The 18,175-nt window shown below is 40.9% G+C and overlaps 1 protein-coding gene across 13 annotated transcripts in view; it reads left to right on the top strand.

Moving 5' to 3' along the window:
* Window positions 1–2,451: 2,451 nt before the first annotated feature.
* Window positions 2,452–18,175, top strand: part of mark4b (MAP/microtubule affinity-regulating kinase 4b) — an 81,148-nt gene continuing 65,424 nt past the window's right edge. For 7 of the 13 annotated variants that reach the window (XR_013807137.1, XR_013807138.1, XR_013807139.1 and 4 more), the window contains exon 1: window positions 2,452–3,471. Coding sequence is in view for 9 of the 13 variants with exons in the window: in XM_079675042.1 (XP_079531168.1) it covers window positions 3,424–3,471 (48 nt within the window). In the remaining 4 variants the exon portion in view is untranslated. The remainder of the gene's footprint in view (window positions 3,472–18,175) is intronic. The other 6 variants (XR_013807140.1, XM_079675035.1, XM_079675037.1 and 3 more) reach the window with 2 other exon arrangements.

Raw genomic sequence — 18,175 nt, 5'->3', positions numbered from 1 at the left:
GGACTGCTGCTCCGGTTGTTCTTTCCAGCATCGATTATTTTGCCATCTCAGCAGCAGCTCTCTGCTCTCCGCTCTCTTCTGCCTGAGTTCTCTGAGGCTGACAGTGAATCTGACGCTCTGTGGCTCACCTGCTTGTTCCAGTATCAGCATCTCAGGCTGCTGGGGGTCCAGGTCACTCAAGGTCTAATCCATCACTGGGAAGTAGGGGAAGGATGAGGCCCTGGGTCCGCTCCAACAGGTCCCGATCGGTCCAGGTAAGATTATCATTTGGGATTTAGTCATGAAAAATATACAAGTCACAAATATACTAACTTTAAAGGGCTCTTCTCTCTCCATCTGTTATGAAAGTGAGAAGGAGTGTGAGCCATGTGGAAATTAGCAAAAGTAAACAGGGACAGAAAGATGTATTAGACTGTCCTCTGCATATAATTTGTTTTACTTGGTTTCATAAATACACATTGTCTCCAAGATGTGGCCATCTGTCCATGTAGAATTTTATTTATTACAATAAGCAAAAAAAATCAAATATATGGGCTTAGCAGAATTGAAAACCCCCACTCTGATTTTTTTAATTGCTAATAAATCAATATGATGCTAGAATGCATGTTTTGTCATTTGTGCTATTGGTAAATGTGGAGGATGTGTCATGTTACTGTCAAATACACTGTACATTTAATAGTAATACAATTATATTTTCTGGGATTGGGTGCAGGTCTTTCAATAAGGTGATAGGGAGCTTTTTAAAAGTATATAACCCCATTTGCAGTTCTAGAGATCCTTTCGTTCAAGGACACTTACGCAGAGACATGACTTGATTACATGTAGAGTTCATTCCTCATCAATTCCACACATGGGCCATTTCAATAACTAAGTCACCTTGTCCTTCAGGAGTGCTGTTTTTATTGTGCCCCAAATTGATATCACCTCAGTCCTATCTTTTTTTAAATGTCTTATTCGCAACAAATGGAATCAAGAGCTGTAGGCCTACTGTCAATGTTCCCAACTGTGGGGAATTTACTAATTGATTAATCTGCGGAGAGTGCCGAAGGGGGAAAACAAAGTGCACTGTCGATGTAGGTTTCACAGCTGTATTTATAATATGAAGCTCTTGAAAAGTTACAAAATAAGGGGTGCATATTTAGTTACATTAAAATATACATTAGATGTTAAAAAAAAAAGCAGATTTCAGAATCAGGATTAGAAATTCTTTATTTGTCCCGCAACAGGGAAATGTACATGATTACAACAGGTTTTTTTTTTTTTTTAAAGGGCTAAGTATTGGCCCGTTATTAATAACACAATAAGTAAAAAACAAAACCAGAACACCAGATATGTACTCTATGGAAAAAAAGTAGCAGTATATTTATATATTTTTGACCATATTGAATTAAAGAGCAATCTGAAACAATGCCAATTGTAAATAAACTGAGAGAAAAATACATAAATAAACGTGAAATTGAAGGAGGGTATATTGCACTTATATAATAATAATAATAATAATAATAATAATAGTAATAACACATGTCATTTATATAGCGCTTTTCCTGGTGCTCAAAGCGCTTAAAAGTATACACTTGCATGTATATTGCACACACAATTTGGAGGAGCCCTGAAAAGAAACAGACTTCTTTTGAAACATAATGATGTATTTGAATCAGAATGAGGTAAATGGCCATATCGGTTTTCACATTCAAGGAATGTTCCTTGGTATTTTGATGCAAAACAATAAATATAGTAAGAGAAATGATCATAGATGGGGAACATTAAAACATATAAAATGTCAAACTGACATCTGTCTCTAGAAATAATTGTGGCCACTAGGTGGCGATAATGATAAAGAAATATAAATTGAGTAGCTTTCCACAGAAGCACAAAAGAGAACAGTAAGAGAAAAGTACTACAAAACTCAAGAATCCTACGTATAAAATAAACGTTAACAATAAAAAAACAATATATATATCTATGAAATATCCAGGAAATGTATAATAATAATAATAATAATCATCATCATCATCATCATCATCATCATCATCATCATCATCATCATCATCATCATCATCATCATCATCAAAGTAATAATCATAATGATGTTTTTTAAACATTTATTCAACTTATTTTAGCCAACACGAGGCGATCATGATAAATAAAAAGTAAAGAAAATAGGAGTTTGGTGGTTTTCCACGAGGTCAAAATGAAGATACTTTATCATGGAAAGGAAAGACGACCATTGTTGCCTTTATGTTTGTATACAACTCTGGAGTGTCCGTAAATAATGCTTAACTCATGCTTAAACCATAGGCTTAAACGATGGCTTAAAGTTTAAACTCACACACGATTTCCGAAATCCGGAAGTCTGATTTAATAATGAGTACGTGAAGGAAGCATGAGCGATAGAGGGGGGAGAGGAGAGAAAGGCGCGTGTGTGTGCGCCTGCGCGGACAGCGACGCAGCAGCCCTGCCTTTCATTACCGCTGACGTCTATCTCCCTCCCTCTTTCTCTCACACTGGGTTTTTCGGGAGGCGAAGGGGGGGGTTCCGTTTTCTATGGTCTTCGCTCAAAAACACATATTTTCGGGGATATATATCTGCGTGTTCAGCTGCTCAAACGCGCGACTTGAAGCAGTTGGAGCCAAACCGAATGAGAGGTGCTAAGGGCGGATTGAGCTGAGAAGAAGAGCCAGAGACTGACTGGAAGGCTTCACATCCGCCGCTTTCTTTCAGGTCAACCGCAATCGGTTTCCCCAGGCTCCGTACATCTCCTTCTTCTCGAAATGTGTTCTCAGGCGGTTCCTGCTTCTGTTTCCGTGACTATTCCTCCATGGGAGCCGCCGTTTTGACGTTTGTCACCCAGAAAAATATTCACTAGCCAACAGGAAAACAGAAACTCCCCCTTTTTTTCTCAACTCAACCTGCGGTGGTCGTACAGAGCCCACTGTTGTTTCTCTTCTTTTTTTAAAACCCTCATTAGTTGCATCGATGGTCGAGTTGTATTCGCCGTTCACAACAACACCGATGCAGCTGGAAGTAAACCGATTACCACCGGGATTGCTTTATTAACGAGCCAGCCAGTGTCCACCGAAATGGTCCGATAACGCCTGTGAAGGTTGGGGGAAAGTGTGAAGCTAAGAGGGGGTTCAGTCTGGGCTGTGATTTCTTCAGATGAGGCTAGTTTGGTACCAACCACAACACACAGTCATGAGGTGGATGTAGAATTTTTTACGCATCAATTAAAGCTGGATCACTGTCTTGGTGATCTGTGCTGCCTTCACGGACTATGACAATGAGGATTGTATGAGGCTGTTTTCTTCTGGAGTGACTGACAACCAGGATAATCTGGGGTGTGTTTTTAACCCAGTGTGAACACAATCCTACAGCCCACTTATTTATTTTCTCTTGGACGAAGAGGCGCACTCAGGGACGAACATGTCTTTACGCACGGCACTGCCTGGGAAAGATCGGAACCCGGACCATGTAAGTAGATAATACAAAACACAGAGCGTCTATTTGTCACCTTCAGTAGCAGGGACAGGTAACTATTAGGTGTTACCGTGCTTTTGAAGACAATTCTTGTAATAACTCCCTCTAACCCCCGGCCCTGAGATTAGTCTAGTATGTGCAGAGAGCAGCTGCAATAGAGAGAGGCGACACAGACGCGCTAATCTCCCCTAGCTCATTTGGGACGGGTTGCAATTGGACACACAGGATGGGGATGGAGAACATGTGAAGGGGGGGGTTCGTTGGACTGGGTGTGATTTACATTGATCACACACAAAATGCACATGTTACATTAGTTGGTAGCCTTAAAAGAAATCTTATTGTCACCTTATCCACCGGTGTCCTCAGTGCGCATGTTTTTCTTCCACCAGCTGATCAATAATTGATGCATTTGATGCAAGGCCACCCAGCTCTCTCCCCACCCACCCACCCAGCCTGCCCTGCACCCACCCCTCCTCTTCTCTGACTACCTACCACCTTACTCCCAGCTCTTCACCTTGTCTTCCTCTCTCCACCCTGTCTGGTCTGTGCAGTGTCTTCTTTAATGAAGCTGTCTGAAAGGCAGCAGTGGGTAGCATAATATTGCAAAAGGTGCTGTGTCAGGCTTGCCTTCATTGTGGTGTTCTTCTGTCTGTGGCAGTGTCTGGGTTTTGGGAAGGCAGGACTTTGAGGGGGAAATGTTTTTGAATAATTTCTCAGGATGTATTTTATCAGGATTTCTTGTAAACATGTACGCTTCTCTTTAATATCTCCTCACCACATTTTGACATCTGTAGTGCAGCCACACACAGAACCCCCCCACCTTTCATCTCAAGGGCACCTAGCTTACACCAAGGAACAGCAGCCTGAATATCACTCACTCCTTTAGGGTTGAAAGCCTTCACAAGTAGCTACTTATGTTGTAGCTAACAATAAAAGTGTATTCAAAGGATATGATATGCACAATCCGATTTTTAAATAATGTTAGGATATTGTACCGGTGTCTTATGTGTCCTCAATGACCGGCATCAGTAGTGCTGATTCACAGTTAGCTGGTTTCCACATTGACATTTTTTACCAGACACAAGTACTTTGGATTTACAGCATATTTTGGGTGGGACAATCAAACCGAAAGACTAATATAGATTGAATATAATTTCCTGTCCTGGCTACAGGCTGTAATGTAATCTTTCTAAATGGAAACCATACGCAAAGATTAAGCATTTACTGTAATTTTGAGCTCGGCTGTGCCATGGGAGACGCTGCCACCTTTCCTCACTGACCTGTCATGTGGTTTTCACCGTGCTCCTGACTCACTAACTGTCAGGTGTTTATTGCCTCTAGCTTGCATCTAGTACCTAGTAACACTCATAGAGATGGCAGAATCCAGGAGGTACTATGATCTTTTTATATGAATACGTTGTGGATGGTTTGGAAAGTTTATGTCAGCCAACACCCAAATGTAGGACTCCAAACCATGATGCTGCATTAAGATTGGGCCATTTATTCCTATACAAATGTAAGCAAAGACCGTCATGACAATGGGAATTTAACTTTAGAGTCACTTAATACCTTATCATATATTTTTCAAATTATGATCAGGGTTTTTAGCCTCCTGGTGTTTAGTGGTTTATGTGGGATGGCTCTCTTCCTGTTTAGTAACTGCAGGAGGGATAAAAGCATTTCTTTCAGAATAGTATAGCAATAATTGTGCCTAATAAATGCTTGATGCTTTGCCATGATGCTGTCAAAAGTTTGCTCGTGATTGAGGAATGTTCTCGTGTGAAACAGTACTCTTCCTTTTTATGCTGAGAAATCCCTGGAATAATCCTGATGAAGCTACTACATCAGTGCTACTGCTGCTGCTGTGACATCAGTAGTTTTGAGGTTTTTCTCTTCACAGAACAGGTCATGTTAAGATGCCCCTTTATTATTGTGCATTGTAGCCAAACTGGTCAAGAAGACTTTTTTTAAAGCATTGCTGGGAATAAGCTATGTGCCTGTGAGCCTGATAGCAGAATGATTGCTGTGCTCACTCAGTCACGAGCCACTCTTGTTAGCAACCTCACCATGGCAACAAGGGGTCATACATATTATCCCTTCCTTATCCACTCTTGTCCATTTCAACAAACACACATGCACAGTTATTTACTTTCACATTTAAAGTCATGCCCAGTATTTTAGTTGACTCTATTTTTCTACTCTATGAACTATTCAGATTTCTGGTAATTCAAGTAAATGCTAGTTCAAAGTAATGATTCACCCACAGAAAGGCAATTTGTATATCAATTAATCACTAGTTGTTACCAAGAATTCTTGAAGAAAAAGAAAAAAACTCTTGACCCATTGAAGATATAGGGTACTGCACTTAACGGCAACAACGATAATCAAAATGTCCGTTTACAAAAGATTTTGTCCGCATTTGGGCAAGCTCGACTGACGCTGATGTCATTGTTTTATCAGAGACGTGGCTAAATAACTCTATTTTGGCCTCTGACATCTCCTGAAATGGTTACAGTGTATATCGTACTGACCGGCCTAATAAAGGTGGTGGCGTTTCCATTTATGTGAAGAATAAGTTTAGTGTATCCATGTTGGTTTCCAAATCAATCAGTAAACAACTCGAATGTTTAGCCTTAAATATCGAAGTGGCCAAGGGTCAACAGGTCATGGTGGTGGGCTGTTACAGACTCCCCTCAGCTGTCAAGGACTCCTTGTCTTTGTTGGCAAATCTTTTATCTCAACTAGACTACAAGGAAATAGTGCTACTTGGAGATCGTAAAGTCTGGGACTGGTTAACTACAGTGTCAGAGGATTTAAAAAACCTTTGTATCTCAAATGTTACGCAGATTTTTGACAGTCCTACTCGCCCTAACATTAAGTCCCCTAATAAATCCTCCCTAATTGATCTCATTCTAACTAATGTTCCCCATGAATACTCATCTGTGGGAGGGTAACACTTTATATTAAGGTACACAAATTAACCATCAACTAGTTTTTAATTAACATGCATATTAGCAGTATATTGGCTCTTTATTAGTCATTATAAGACACCTATTAATGCCTTATTCTACATGACCATATTCTAAGTAATAGGCCATTAGTTGAGAGTTTTTCCTCAATAACCCTCTACTTAGTGCTTATTTATTGCAAGTAAGGAAGTTGTTGTAGATGAGTTTTGGTCTTAATATGCGCTGTTCAATATGGGCCTAATAAGGCAGTAGTACCACAAGAATAGTCATTCTCCCACAATTGTTGTTTCATAACCTCCTGCAGAACTAAGACCATCATAAACACTGTCACACAACTCGACCCGAGATATTTCTCCTCCTGTTGCTTTGTCATCTTCTGAGAACATTATCACCATGTTGTAAATCAATCATACAGTAGCAAACAAACAGCCAGAGCCTTCACACCCGGACCCACACTCTGCATGTTGGAACTCTCTGTTCCCACCACTGCCTCTCTTCTGTTGTTCAGCCTCTCTCCTGTCACTTCACTTCTGACTCCATCAAGTCCTGGCACCCAAAGTCACAGAAACCCAGAGCCAATGACAGACACACCATCTGGTTCTCCCTTAGGACACGACAAAGGGAGCAACTTTTTGTACTTTACAAACATTACTTTAAGCCTCGTAACTTTTGAGTTATTAATGTATCATTTAACAACAGTTTATGACAGAGTTCAAGTTACAATTGCATTAACATGCATCAAAAAGTTAGCATTGGTAAAATGCAGTAAACATTCAAAATGCCATCATCATCATCATCATCACAAGAAGCCAATAGCTGGTGTTCATACTTTACTCCTAATGATGGGATCACATTAGGGGTGGGCGATATTGAAAAATATAATATCACAATATTTTTCAAGCAGTATCACGATAGACGATATTTATCACGATATTTTTTCATGTCGGTTATTATGGTTCTTTTTCAAGTTACTTAACAGTACAACCACCTACAAGGTAACAACAACTAAAATAAAAAGGAGTAACAGACCAAAATACCATTTCAAGCTGGTTTTAATTCTGCAATGAATCCCTGAATGAACAATTCAACAGGAATTTTGATATGGCTTCCTCAGTGTTCAAGTAGGTAGGCCTACACCCTACACAACAAACGTTAACACTGGTTTCTTCACCAAGTAAAGTGCACTCTCTTGCTAAATAAAATAAAAATATTCAAGGCACAGTTTCTCAGTATAAAAATTCACTTTCTGTTTTAGGTAGCACTAGCAGTGATGTAACATCAATAAACATGAAAAGGAGAGTAAAACATAACTAACTTTAGACTTGAAGTGCAATCAAAGACTTTAGCATAACTGAACATCTTTTTCAAAAGGGAAAAAATATATAAATACCTTATTGTTAAAATAAAATATAAGCCGACAGAATCAACCAAGACAATAAATGAAGTGCAATACTGTCTGAATCCTGACTAGACAGCTTGGTTTTTACTAACCGTTATCAGTATTTAGTTACTTCGGCATCATTTTGATGATTACAATTAAGTCACGGTAAAATAGGGTAATTTTGTCGTAGTTGGTTTCCACCACAGTATTTACATGGATATAAGCCCCGCCCCCTCTCCAGCGCGTCCTGTTTGAATGACAGGAGTAAACACAGCTGACAGCCGCGGTGAAACTCCAGCGGTTAGGTTGAGAATATTCGCATCGCGTCCGTTGTGAACGCAGCATAATGCAGTTCAGAAACCACGGCCAGACCAAGGGGCCATGACGGCATGGCCGTCATGGCCGCCGTGAAAATCCTACCCTGAAGCCCCGAAAATAATTGTACCGGCCTGTGTTCCCTGCTGATACTGTTAAAATCTCGAAGTTGCTTTAAAAGCGTCAGAACAGTGGTTTTTGAACTGCATTATGCTGCGTTCACAATGGACGCGATGCGAATATTCTCAACCTAACCCAGTGGTTCTCAAACTTTTTCTGTCAGGCCCCCCCTTTGGAGAAAAAAAAAAGTCGGGCCCCCCCAAAACGAATAATCAGGCTCAGTGGCGTCGCCAGAGATTTATTTTGGGGGTGCTGTGGGGTAGCTTGACGTTTCATAGAGGGTGCTCAAACATTTAGGGTTTCCCATTAATGTACCGGTCGCTACAGTGGAATTTTCTACTGCAACAATCCCCACGCAAATACACAACGTACCCGCGACTGTTACAATGAAGGCTCGATATTCAGCTCACGGCATATAGGTGTAAGCAGGGATAAAGTGCTATTTTTATAGGTGATGTGTGGACGTCACATAGGGGGGTCCGGGGGCAAGCTTCCCCGGGAAGATTTATTTTTAAATATTGAAGTTAAAAGCATCAATCTGTTGCACTTTGAGAGCGAAATGAAGAGATCTATGGATACATCTCTCAACACCCATATGAAACAGAAATGTAAACAGATTTACTTTTTCTTGATGGATATTTTACAAATCACCCTTTTAAACTTTATTCTTGTTTTACTGTCATAGTATTTCATACCTGTTTTTCATTTATTCTCTTATTTTTTTATAACTATAATGATCATATAACCGTGTGCCTCGGAAATAATTATTTACATTAATGGTGACCAAAACATTTGAGACCCACTGAGATAACACTGAGAGAGTCCTTTAGCTCTCAGTCTGACAGGAGAGGACTCTCCTCCACTTTGTTGTTGAAAAAACTCCTTATATCCGTTAGCGTAGCTCGCTAGCACCAGAAGCTAACAACAACGATCTCCAGTACCGGTGCGCTCTCTCTCTCTCTCTCTCTCACGCGCACACAAAATGGCTCGTTCCACACACACACACAGAGCCGAGCCTTAATGAAACAGAGACCCAGACGTAATAGTACTGTACTGCATCATATTATTTTCGAATCAATAATTTTTCAAATTATGATTTTTTTTTTAAAATTTTTAAAATCTTTTTTTATTTTTTTTTATAACCATTTTCCCTCCTGGTCTCTCGCGCCCCCCCTGGCATGCCTCTGCGCCCACCAGGGGGGGCGCGCCCCCCACTTTGAGAACCACTGTGTTAGCTGACAGTGAGGCATGTCCATCAAAGTGACCACGCCCTAATTTATGCAAAAACCCTAAGACCTAATATAAATAAAAGGGTCGTGTTAGAAAACAATTCACTCACAGATTCATACTATATCGATAATAATATTTATTGCATCCATGGGTAGAAACATGTTTTTTTCTGCTGTAAAGTTGGGCATTTTAACATGGGGGTCTATGGAAATTGCTCCTTCTGCAGTCAGTCCCTAGCGGCACATGTATGAACTGCAGTGTGTTGCACTTCCGTATTGGCGTCCCGGCTGTTCCCCAGAGTTTGCCGCTTGCTTAAAACTCATTTCCCTGCTTCTCGTGGTTTCCTTGCGTCTCTCCATGCTTCCCTGGTGGGAGGGACTAGACGCAGGGAAATGACGCAAGTGAGGGATGCAAGGATTCCATTTAATCGACCTGAGATGCAGCTTGAGACGGGGCCCCAGACACATAAATAAAAACAAAACGGTTTTAATTAGGTCAACTAAAATATGCGTCACATCCTGCTACGGTCACGCGCCAGCGCCTTTTCTTGCAGGTGAATAACCTGACCCCCGGCTCGATGAGCAAACTATGGATTAATCAAAGAAAATAAAAGTACCGGAGGAACACAGGATTTAATTGTGCGTGGACAGAGTTATATGCTTTCACAGCAAGCGATGCTGGTTTACCGGTATGTTTGATATGTAGAGAGATGTTGTCAAAGGTGCTGCAGCCTTTACGTGTCGAGGAGAAAAACGGAAGAGGAAGACAGCTGACGATCTTCAGTCATAATTCAATGGGGTATGTAATTTATTTCAGAAAACACTTTTTGTTATATTCCATGGAATGCTCTTAGCGTCCCGATAGCAATGAATATATTAAATGCTTTGACAATAAACACAAACACATTTAATCTGTGGAAGCCGTAGCGCTGTAAAAAGCACGACCAATCATTTGAGCCGGCCCGGCTAAAATAACTGGTTAGTCTACCTACCTGTCAGCCTTCCATCTGTGCACAAACTTATCTCGTGCCCTCATTGGTCATGTGCGCGTTCGTGTGTGTTGGAGAAGGGGCTCTGTAAGGAAGTCTGAAGGAAGCGGCAGATCTTTTCCGGTTGTGTATTTTCAAATTCTAGCGCACTCAAGCTGGTTTCTCCATTCTTACCTACCCTACCTTTAACTCTTTTTAGGGTGCAGCTATATGTTTTATTTATTTCAAAGTGGGCCCATTTTAATTATATTTTTCTTCCTTCAAATGTGCAGAGGACTCCCCAAGTGCTGTGTTTAATTTATTTTAAAGTAGGCCTGTGTATTTTTTTCATTGTCCTTATAGGAGTTCTTTGTTTCTTATTAGAGGTAAACAGTTTTTCTATAATGTAATAAATAATAAATGCAAAAAAACTGTAGTTTTTGTCTATGATATAACAAAAAATACAACTTTATAATCTATCAAGCTATGAAATATGTTTTGCGGCTCCAGACAACACATTTTTTGGAAAAGGGAGCAAAATGGCTCTTTTGGTCAAAAAGGTTGCAGACCCCTGGACTAGTCTAAGCAGGGAACCTAAAACGTACATTTATTTTATAAACATGCCACCGCCTGCTATTAACCAAGCCTTTTACAGGAAGGTCTGCTAAATCTCTTAAGCTCTTTTCCCAGCACTGCCCTGCTTTACATCCACACTTACTTTCACCCTGACAAGTATCAGCAGGGCTCCTCGGAGAAAAGCGCCTGGCTCATGGGCATGGGAAGTTGCTGTTGAGGCTAAACAGAAGGTACCTGAATCCCTTTCCAGGGATTAAAGTTGGAAATGTCCTTGTAACTGGCCCACCTAGCTGGCCTAATACAGGGTATTTAATGCACTCCTGCCTCATTTTATACTGATCACACATGGTTCAGTTGGCCTAAGCGAGCTACATGATTGAAACGGTTTATCATTGTGTTTTGTGTATTTTTATTTGAAACTAATGCTGTTGTATGGGGGCATCAGAGGTGAACATGTCACAACAGCGATGTCATGAATCTTTCACTTGTCCAAGGATCACAAAAGCCCTGATCTGCCCCGCGGTGTCACACAGATGAACATGCTGGATTTCTTTCTCTAAGAACATACAATTGAACATGTGCAAACTCGCACTCAGCCACCTACATGACGTCCTTTTCTCTCTACCTCTCTCACACACTGATGCAAGTTCATAACTGGCCCTAAGCAAAACTCTTTTTCTATTCCCAGTGTACATAAACAATAAGTACAGAAATACTGTTTCCAACCTCGAGGAACCCTCGCTGACTAAAAGTGCAGCTCTGAACTAGGGGTGGGCGATATTGAAAAAGATAATATCACGATATTTTTCCAGCAGTATCACGATAGACGATATTATTTATCACGATATTTTTTCATGTCGGTTATTATGGTTCTTTTTCAAGTTACTTAACAGTACAACCACCTACAAGGTAACAAAAACTAAAATAAAAAGGAGTAACAGACCAAAATACCATTTCAAGCTGGTTTTAATTCTGCAATGAATCCCTGAATGAACAATTCAACAGGAATTTTGATATGGCTTACTCAGTGTTCAAGTAGGTAGGCCTACACCCTGCACAACAAATGTTAACACTGGTTTCTTCACCAAGTAAAGTGCACTCTCTTGCTAAAAAAAATAAAATATTCAAGGCACAGTTTCTCAGTATAAAAATTCACGTTCTGTTTTAGGTAACTAGCAGTGATGTAACATCAATGAACATGAAAAGGAGAGTAAAACGTAACTAAGTAAAATATAAAACATCAATGAGGGAAAGTCAGTGCCAAACAATTAAAATGTAAACTTTAGACTTGAAGTGCAATCAAAGACTTTAGCATAACTGAACATCTGTTTCAAAAGGGAAAAACAATATAAATACCTTATTGATAAAATAAAATATAAGCCAACAGAATGGTTGCTTGGTTTGTACTAACCGTTATCAGTATTTAGTTACTTTGGCATCATTTTGAAACGTGTATTACAATTTAATCACGGTAAAATAGGTTAATTTTGTCGTAGTTGGTTTCCACCACAGTATTTGCATGGATATAAGCCCCGCCCCTTCTCCAGTGCGTCCTGTTTGAGTGACAGGAGTAAACACAGCTGACAGCCGCGGTGAAACTCCAGCGGTTAGGTCAGTGGTTCTCAAAGTGGGGGGCGCGCCCCCCCTGGTGGGCGCAGAGGCATGCCAGGGGGGGCGCGAGAGACCAGGAGGAAAAATGGTTATAAAAAAAAAAAAAAAAGATTTAAAAAAAAAAAAAAAAAAAATCATAATTTGAAAAATTATTGATTCGAAAATAATATGATGCAGTACAGTACTATTACGTCTGGGTCTCTGTTTCATTAAAGCTCGGCTCTGTGTGTGTGTGTGGAACGAGCCATTTTGTGTGCGCGTGAGAGAGAGAGAGAGAGAGAGAGCGCACCGGTACTGGAGATCGTTGTTGTTAGCTTCTGGTGCTAGCGAGCTACGCTAACGGATATAAGGAGTTTTTTCAACAACAAAGTGGAGGAGAGTCCTCTCCTGTCAGACTGAGAGCTAAAGGACTCTCTCAGTGTTATCTCAGTGGGTCTCAAATGTTTTGGTCACCATTAATGTAAATAATTATTTCCGAGGCACACGGTTATATGATCATTATAGTTGTAAAAAAATAAGAGAATAAATGAAAAACAGGTATGAAATACTATGACAGTAAAACAAGAATAAAGTTTAAAAGGGTGATTTGTAAAATATCCATCAAGAAAAAGTAAATCTGTTTACATTTCTGTTTCATACGGGTGTTGAGAGATGTATCCATAGATCTCTTCATTTCGCTCTCAAAGTGCACCAGATTGATGCTTTTAACTTCAATATTTAAAAATAAATCTTCCCGGGGAAGCTTGCCCCCGGACCCCCCTATGTGACGTCCACACATCACCTATAAAAATAGCACTTTATCCCTGCTTACACCTATATGCCGTGAGCTGAATATCGAGCCTTCATTGTAACAGTCGCGGGTACGTTGTGTATTTGCGTGGGGATTGTTGCAGTAGAAAATTCCACTGTAGCGACCGGTACATTAATGGGAAACCCTAAATGTTTGAGCACCCTCTATGAAACGTCAAGCTACCCCACAGCACCCCCAAAATAAATCTCTGGCGACGCCACTGAGCCTGATTATTCGTTTTGGGGGGGCCCGACTTTTTTTTTTCTCCAAAGGGGGGGCCTGACAGAAAAAGTTTGAGAACCACTGCTTTAACGGCTCATTGTAGCTCCAGCCCCCACCCTCCCTGTGAGCACAGTGTGCTCTGATTGGTCGGGACCATGCTGAACACGTAACATGAACTTGCCGGGCGGCGCGGTCCCGTGGGTTAGATGCGCGTTCATAATGCAGAGGGAAATAACTCTCGGAATAACGTTATAAGCACATTTTTACAACTTGAGGAACGAATTTTTGTAATAAGGGCTATACAAGTGTTCATACTGGTTAGTTTAAAAGAAATTATCCAACGATTTACAGACCACTCTTTCCCCATGTAAGCCAATGGGAAAAAGTGTTTCCGGGCCTGGCAACCAAACGGAAGTTTAGTATTGCCGTTTGGCCACCACAAATATTTTCATCTGAGTCCGGCGCACTTCCTGGGGGCTTTTCCTCGGCCCTCAGGCAGAAATAAGAGCCATGGGACGGTACTCAAGATGGCACAGACAAATCAACTTCTGGTGATACCGAGGACCGAGGAAATGAAAATACTCTACCTGAGACGCAGCCACAGTAGGCCTATCACCTCAAAATACAAGATACGCAACATTTTCAACCATGCAACAAAATATAAATGTGATGCAAATTAGTCGCTTTTTGGCGCCTCCCGCTTTTTTAACGCTGATTTGGGTGACTTGTGTAATTCGTGGAGAACCGAAGAGTTTTCATTTGGGGGGGGGGTCCGTCAGTCCGACTAGTATGGATAGGATACTAAATACATTTGACGGACAACTTTTCACTTCAAAAAAGAAGAAGAAATCTAGACCGCAAAATAATTAAACAAGCGAGTGTCTGTTTTTCCTGGCCAAGGACAGGTTCCTTGAACACAACACGAGCGTAACGTGTCTTCACGTCTGAAAGGAGTGCTGACGGTGAGCACAGGAACGCCGCTCCAGCTCTTCAAATATTGCAGTACCCATAAGGAGCCTTACACATGCCGCACTGTTTGCGTGGCTGTGTCTTTAGTTGTAAGCACAGTGGCGATCTGTTGTTATTAGCATCTGGTTAGCTAGCCATGCTAACCAATTTAAAGAGCTTTTCTACAACCAGGTGGAAGAGAGCTCCCTCCTGAGGCTCAAATAACCTCAGCTCAGTGAGGTTAAGGCACACCTTGATATGATCATTATACTTATTAATGAGACATTAGAGACTAAATGAAAAACAGGTATAAAATACTATATGACAGTAACAAAAAAGTTGTTAAAAATAACAAGAATAGAGTTTAAAAGGGGAGTGATTTGTAAAATATCCAAAAAGAAGAATCTGCTTCCAGTTCTGTTTCATATGGGTGTTGAGATGTATCCATAGATCTCCTCATGTTGCTCTCAAAGTGCACCAGATTGATGCTTTTAACTTCAATATTCAAAAAAAAAAACTTCCCGGGGGAGCATGCCCCTGGACCCTCCTAGAGGAGGTTAGGTCCCCCCCCCACTTAAATCATGTTCACATGGATAGGATACTAAATACATTTGCACACATCTTGTGTCCGTATCTTTCTGTTTTGGTGGTCATGCCACAACCGTGCACATGCATGCATGCATGTGCACGTCATGGTAAGATATCTGGATTAAGAGGTTGCCTTTTCTTTGCACAGAATGAAAGAAAGGCGAAATGAATGGGCTGTGATTTTAGTTTTTTTAAGCAGAGGTTGAGTTCAATCATTTGTACGGCCCTCTGAGGATGTTGTAAAAATTGAAAGGAAAAAGGTTCCCCACCCCCGCTGTAAATAATAATAAAAACCCTTGATTTATAACTTCTCCTATTGATCTGAGTATATTATAAAGAATAGCCAGTTAATTTAAGTATTATAGCACAGGCCTTTGTCAGATGGTATATTACGCTGTTTTTGTTCTGCTTCGAATAGTTCTCTCTTTTTTCACCATACCTGTGTTTGCATCACTGATAAATAGTCCTACAAATACTTTTATTTTATTTCCTTCTTATTTTTGTCTAAACTCAAGGGAGCCAGAGCAGAGGACTTAAAGAGCCGCATGCGGCTCGAGAGCCGCGGGTTGCCGACCCCTGGACTAGTCTTACTTGCTTGAATACCATCTTACCTTATGCGTCTGTCGTGTTTGAGCACAACGGTTTTCCATCACCCAATGCATCCACTGCCCTCATCTTCCTCAGTGTGTGTGTAGAGAAAGTTGGAGTTTCTCTACGGGGCCCTTTTTTTAAAACCTGTGCACTCTGATCAAGTTCCTAGTTCTGTATTTATACCAATTGGTATTAAACGCATTGCTGGCTCTGCATCAGAGGGCATTGAGATTAATCTAAAAATTGTTTATTCAACTTTAATTATAAAAATCTTCCCTCCGATATTGCTTAATGTGACTCTTGGCAAGACTATTTTCTGTAAAAGATTTGTTCGCCCAACATCTTGTTCTTGTAATGTGTGTTTGTTAAGTTTATTAGTTAAATTAATTGAACACAAATGTAACTGCCATGGCTCATTGTAGGCACACAATCTTTTTCCCGCCAGCTATTATGTAATTCTAGTTAAGACGTTAGCCAGCCATGTTGCTGAACAGGTGGCGTTTTCTGGAGATCGGGCTACCGTGTGAAGAATGACACTGTTCACACACGCACACAAGCACACAAGCACAGACACACTACACACTACACAGACTAACACAGACCCCTGCAGACAAACACATAATTGCACAGATACACACAATTACAGAAAGGATCCGGCTGAGCAGAGAGGACACTCCGAGGCTGCCACCTGGAGTACACAGTCGCTCCGTTGTGTTGGTGTGTAACGGGTCTCGGCTGATGTCGGTCTCTCAGGTGTCGGCTTACCGTCCTCTGTGCTGCTCCTCACGCCTCTGCTGCTCCCGCCACTCACCCATGCACATTCAATGTCCACTCTTAAGTGTGTTTGCCTCTTTAGTGTTAGTATCTTTTCAGGGCTACAGCTCCATGCATTTTTAATGATTTATACCTTTATTGTAATGGCCACGTCAGCCGTTCTCTCATGAAAATGTCCAGAATCAGGTCTGGACATTGTCCTTTAACATATATATCGACAACAGGAAATGTTCCATGTCAGAAGCTTTCTCACGTACTCAGTGTACCCGCCTTGGTTTATGGAAGTGGTGGTGCCACTTTAGAGCGTGCAGAGCAACGATTTGTAAAGAGAACTGGATACAACATTGGGGGGAGGGCCCGTTCATTCCTATGGAAGTTACTCAGTGGTGCACAAAGCAAACATTTGACTGATTTGGAGGTACAAAAAGTACCTGGATCACTCGGGCCTTGGACCATAGCATGAGCACTTGAGTTTCCCTTATGCCCTGCCTCTGATCTGTCAGTCACAGCTCAGTCAAAGAAATGCAAAGTGAAAATAACTCTGGATTCGGCTTTTAGAAAATTTCAAGACGTCTCTTTCCCAATGTAAGTCGATCGGTAAAGGTATTCTTTGGCCCAATGACTTCACTAACAGACACGGTAGTTGTCGGTTTGATCGCTACGAAAATGTGCTTTAACGCCCGGCGCACTTCCTGGGGCTTGGTGCAGTCTAATGTGACTGCCAAAGAGCCAGTTTGTTAATTGGTCATAAACCACTCTCTTGCTGATCCTTTTAACTTGCTTGACGATTTCTGCCCTTTTTTAGTTCTAAAATCTCGTCGTCTCTTATTTTCGTTTCTGTTTTTGAGTAAATTATGTGTTGGATGTTTGTTTCCCTCCAGTTTACACCAAGGCACATGGAAACGTCATCAACACGCTCACTGTGTATTTTACAGGCAGTGAGCCGCTCTTTTCAGTAATGTCTGTTAGGTCTGAATGATCTAAACATTTGCGTTCTAACTTACAGCTCCTCTTGGTTTTGTCTACATAATTTTAGGGATGCTTTTTAAAAAGGGCTCATGTTTCTGCAACACCTTCTTTTTCCATTATGCAACCTACTTGGTTTTCATTCCTATCACATAAATAGTAGAGTGAAGTAACAATATGGTACATGCGTATCATCAGTTTGTTGCTGAGTCACTTGTGGTTTACTTCATGTTGCTTGTTGTTCAGCTGTATGTGATTAAGACAGTATCATGAGATCTGTGTGTGTGTGTGTGTGTGTGTGTGTTTGTGATAATGTTCTTTTTAACCAGAGGACATGTCTCATTAGATACAGCTGTCACGGTTTCTCTGCATTAGCCTCCGACAGAAGCTCTGCAACCAAACAAAGTCCTGTAATAGCACTCTCACAACACAGCATTTCCTATTTCAGTTGTCCTTCGGGGTTAAGCAGACATTTTTGCCTTTCAAATGTGTAATGGCAGAGATGGTAGTACGTAGTAATTGTTGACGCCTGCTGTGTCATGACTTCCTCTTGCAGTCACCTTTGACACACTGTAATCTTAAGCCAACACTTCCTGGAAAACAGTCTTTGTTTACTTTTTACATTTTCAAACCAACAAGAGACCTTTTTA

This window comes from Notothenia rossii, assembly GCF_949606895.1.
Source record: "Notothenia rossii genome assembly, chromosome: 4".
Classification (NCBI taxonomy): Eukaryota; Metazoa; Chordata; class Actinopteri; order Perciformes; family Nototheniidae; genus Notothenia; species Notothenia rossii.
This window is presented reverse-complemented; position numbering and strand designations above follow the sequence as displayed.